Source organism: Physeter macrocephalus, chromosome 21 (assembly GCF_002837175.3).
Source record: "Physeter macrocephalus isolate SW-GA chromosome 21, ASM283717v5, whole genome shotgun sequence".
NCBI classification, from domain to species: Eukaryota; Metazoa; Chordata; class Mammalia; order Artiodactyla; family Physeteridae; genus Physeter; species Physeter macrocephalus.
Genome location: NC_041234.1, coordinates 53,589,276 through 53,594,254, shown reverse-complemented (window position 1 = coordinate 53,594,254; position 4,979 = coordinate 53,589,276). Strand labels below are relative to the sequence as shown.

General features: G+C 35.5%; 1 protein-coding gene across 5 annotated transcripts in view; it reads right to left on the bottom strand.

Moving 5' to 3' along the window:
* ATP7A (ATPase copper transporting alpha) overlaps nucleotides 1-4,979 on the bottom strand; it is a 150,456-nt gene that overhangs the window by 33,163 nt on the left and 112,314 nt on the right. For all 5 annotated transcript variants that reach the window (XM_024129492.3, XM_055081746.1, XM_055081745.1 and 2 more), the window contains 3 exons: nucleotides 3,531-3,692; nucleotides 1,642-1,718; nucleotides 1,221-1,446 (listed from right to left, as the gene is read on the bottom strand). In XM_024129492.3, the coding sequence (XP_023985260.1) occupies nucleotides 1,221-1,446; nucleotides 1,642-1,718; nucleotides 3,531-3,692 (465 nt within the window). The remainder of the gene's footprint in view (nucleotides 1-1,220; nucleotides 1,447-1,641; nucleotides 1,719-3,530; nucleotides 3,693-4,979) is intronic.

The following is a 4,979-nucleotide window of genomic DNA, read 5'->3' as shown; positions in this document are numbered from 1 at the left end:
ATTTGTAGAGACATGGATGGACCTAGAGACTGTCATACAGAGTGAAGTAAGTCATAAAAATAAAAACAAATATTGTATATTAACGCATATATGTGGAATCTAGAAAAATGGTACAGATGAACCGGTTCGCAAGGCAGAAATGGAGACACAGATGTAGAGAACAAATGTATGGACACCAAGGGGGAAAGCGGGGGTGGGGGGAGAGGATGATGAATTGGGAGATTGGGATTGACATATATACACTAATATGTATAAAATGTATAACTAATAAGAACCTGCTGTATAAAAAAAAGAAACTAAAATTTTTTTTGAAAAGAAAACATACAGAGAGTAATGTACTTAAGTGCCATGGAGAAATAATATAACTATTATGATTATTTTATAGAATAAATTAATAATAAATATATTAAAATATATTTATAATTATATAATTAATATAAAGATAATTTTAATGCATTTAATATAAAATATAAAAAAATAAAATATAACATTTTATTAAATTCTCTTCCAACTTAGGTTGTTACAGAATATTGAGCAGACAATGTTATGTGGCAGCCTGGACGGAAGGGGAATCTAGGGGAGAATGGAGACATGTATATGTACGGCTGAGTCACTTTGCTGTGCACCTGAAACTATCACAACATTGTTTATCGGCTACACTCCAATATAAAGTAAAAAGTTTAAAAAAAAAAAGAATATTGAGCAGTTCCCTGTGCTATACAGTAGGTCCTTGTTGGCCATTATCCATTTTAAATATAGCAGCATGTACATGTCAATCCCAGACTTCCTACATGCATATGTATAACTGAATCACTTTGTTGTACATCTGAAACTAACACAACATTGTTAATCAATTGTACTCCAATATAAAATAAAAAGTTAAAAAAAGACAATAAAAATAAAATAAAGTATAACATTTTATTATTATAATAACTTTAAATATAAAGTTACATACAGTAGCAGATATGAATACCAAATTCATAACTGAAGATGAGTTGAACTCTTATTCTCTGCCTTGTCATTAAACAGTATCCTTCGGGGTTAAAATGTAATTTATTATCTACTTTAACCACTCAGTTTAAGATTATTTTTGTAAAGCATCCAGCATAAAATGATCGTACTTCTGGCCAATATTTGTTGTACAATTGAAAATAGCCTCACCTGCCACATTTTGGCTATTTTTCATTATTAACAAATATACTTGCTAACATTTCACTTGCCTGTACAGGTACACACAATAAAAAAGATAGCAAATTCATAATGGACAATCCTGGCAGGATCTGGCGCTCCAGGAACATAGAAGAATGAATGCTAATCATTTCTTCTTGGCTCATGTTCTGATTATGGTGAAGAGTTGCAAGGTGGTGGTCCATAACCATCATATATATCATCAGCCCCATTACAGGAATACAGAAAAACAGGCTCACAAGAAAGGCCCGTCGCCATCTAATATAGAAAAGAAAAATCATTTGAGTAAATAGGTAATGGTTAAAGATTCTATGTACTATAAGGAAATATAACTTGTGACCAATTCCCACCCAGTGTAAGGATGATATTGAAAAAACTGACATGCTGACAGTTTGTTAAATTTGTAAAGAGGAATTAAAATCTGTTTTTCACTGACATTCCAAAAGTACTTACTGTCTTATCTCTCGTTTATGGTCTAGGTGGCTTGCTGACCGGTCCTTCTTGACCAAAGAAGCTTCAAAACCTAAGCTCTAAGGAAATTCATGAGAAAACAATTATTTCACTGAATGTATAAATATTACCTACAGAAATTCTAAGCTGTGGTATTGTCATTAAGAACAACTCAATTCAATTACTAAGTGCAAGTCATTCTGGGGAATATAAAGATGAAGATGTGCTTCCTTCTCTTAATTACCTTTGTTTCTAATCTTTCATCAAAGAAATGAGTACTTTCTCAACTCTAGTTAATGTCTATCCTACTGTTCTCAAACTACTGATTTAACTCAAGTGCAGTTGTCCTCAGTAGAGGTTCTTATATCAAGAAGTCAACTAAAGCCTCCAATAAGTAATTGTGGAAAAAAGCAGAATCTATTACTTGGTCAGGCCGACAGAGTGTATGATGACTTAATAAAGACAGAATTGAGATATATACACTACTATGTATAAAATAGATAACTAATAAGAACCTACTGTATAGCACAGGGAACTCTACTCAATACTCTGTAATGACCTATATGGGAATAGAATCTAAAAAAGAGTGGATATATGTATAACTGATTCACTTTGCTGTACAGCAGAAACTAACACAACATTGTAAAGCAACTATACTCCAATAAAAAAAGAGAATTCAGCAGTAAAATCATAAATCGTACACTTAGACAAGCATCTACTAGTACTGATGTATATTAATCACTTTATTTTTAATTTTAGCTTTGACATCTATCAAGTCATTGATCCATCCATCCCCTGAAAGTACAGAAAACTGAATAATAGGCCACAAAAGCTAGCACCATACTAAATATATTATTCAAGGGTTTGCATATGCAGTCTTTACTCTTGTTGTACCAGAAAAAAGAACACGAATGAAAATTTTCCACAATAAAATAAAGTACTGAAAGAAAATTACACCTAAGTAAGACTCATATGAACATAGACAGTAACATACCCTATATTTTGAACTGCTAGGGAAAATGCTGCCATCTTACATTTCTTGGCAGTATAACACAGTGAAAAGAGCAAGCATGAGCATTGGAGTCACAAAGATTAGGCTCAAATCCCAGCTATGACAGTTACTACCTATGTGACTTTGGGGAAGTAACATCTCATAACCTGAGTTTCCTCACTTCCAAAATGAAGATGACAGCACTGTTGTGAGAATTAAATCAAGAGTTGAAGCTTTGCAATTTTGGTAACTGGCACATAGTAGATACTCAATAATGCTAGCTTCACAAAGATGTTAATGGTATTACTATCTACATTAACAGGATCTTACCTGAATGATTAATATGCTTTTTAGATCATTAGAACACCAATGGTAGACCACAGTGAAACTTCTAAAGCACTTTCACATGTATTACCACTTAAGATTTACTGAAGACTGCAGGATGAATTTGTCACAGAGGAAAAGGTTTGGTCTTTTAAATTTCTTACTTTAACTATGATATCATTTGCTTTGACCTAACAAACAATACAGCATCTAGCAGGATGCTTCACTTTCTTAGTGATTAACATGAATTTTACTCATAACAAATTGTACTTTGCTTACATTTTCTAAATATTTTTAAATGATCTGTGGTTCTTCGTTAAGTCTGCTTCTGATTAATAGTGCCAATGTGCCTTTACCTAATTCTTCCTGACGAAGACCAAGAAAAAAAAAAGGCAGACACACTTACATTAAATTTTGAGACAGACGTTGTCTATAGAGGTAAACAAAGGAATCAGATTTTTCTCATCATCTCTATCTGATACAAACCAGAAGTGATTCAAGAGAATGCTGACTAGATAGGTAAGAACACAGAAATGCACTAGATAGGTAAGAACACAGAAAAAGCCTTGGCACTTACTTCAATTGTATGAATAATATCTCTGGGACCAATAATTTCTGGATCATATTTAATATGTGCTTTGTTGGTTGCCAGGGCCACAGAGCAGTAGAAGATCCCTCCATGTTTTGTGAGGGTAGACTCTATTTTATGTACACAGGAGGCACATGTCATTCCTCTCACCTGTTAAAGACAAAGGCTTTGTTATTCAGAAATATACTTTTTTCCTCCATTAAATATGAGTTATTACTTTAAACCAAAAGAACTCTTGTAACAAGGGATTAACACACAAGATCTTATCTGCACTATTCATATGCTTTAGATTATGATCATTAGATCACTGTTTTTATATCACATTGAACAAAGATATGGTCCCAGCTGCAACATTAAGGATCTCATTAAGTCTCCCTCTTCCTGTTATTACTCAGTGATAGAGGATTTGACAACTATCATTGCTTCTTGTATTCAATGCCTTGCTTCCCTCTAGATTTTTTTCACCCTGCTAAAGTACATAAGTATGTATGTGTATATATATATATATCTTAGTATTACTTCTAGTGAAGGTTAATGGATAACAAAAGTGTTCTGCCTTTGTCCAAAAATGTATTTTGCCCTATGTCTTGAGTTAGGTTGTATTTTAGTTGGGTATTAAATTCTAAAATGGAGGGGCAGGACTTCTGGAATGACTGTGTGAGGAGCTCAGCAAATCCTTTCCCCACAGAGCAATGATAAAACTGGACAAAAGTTTCAAAAACCAACCACTGAAAGATTATGGGAAGTAACCAAAAAGAGTACACAACAAATTACAAAGTACTTAATCAAGAATATCCACCAGGGCTTCCCTGGTGGCGCAGTGGTTGAGAGTCTGCCTGCCGATGCAGGGAACACAGGTTCGTGCCCCGGTCCGGGAAGATCCCACATGCCGCGGAGCGGCTGGGCCCATGAGCCATGGCCTCTGAGCCTGCGCATCCGGAGCCTGTGCTCTGCAACGGGAGAGGCCACAACAGTGAGAGGCCCGTGTACCGCAAAAAAAAAAAAAAAAGAATATCCACCAAAAGAATATCATTAATAGTGGAGTGAGGATTTCTGAAAATTCTCTCCTCCACAAAAGCAATGAGAAAACTGGCAAAAGTTGTTGGAACCACCTTTTTCAGAAAAGCTGGAAAAAAGGGAACCCTTGTACACTGTTGGTGGGAATATAAATTGCTGCAGCCACTATAGAAAACGGTATGGATTTTCCTCAAAAAACTGAAAATAGAACTACCACATGACCCAGCAATTCCACTCCTGTGTATATATCCAAAGAAAGCAAAAACACTAATTAAAAAAGATATATGAGGGGCTTCCCTGGTGGCACAGTGGTTGGGAGTCCGCCTGCCGATGCAGGGGACATGGGTTCGTGCCCCGGTCCGGGAAGATCCCACATGCCGCGGAGCGGGTGGGCCCGTGAGCCATGGCCGCTGAGCCTGC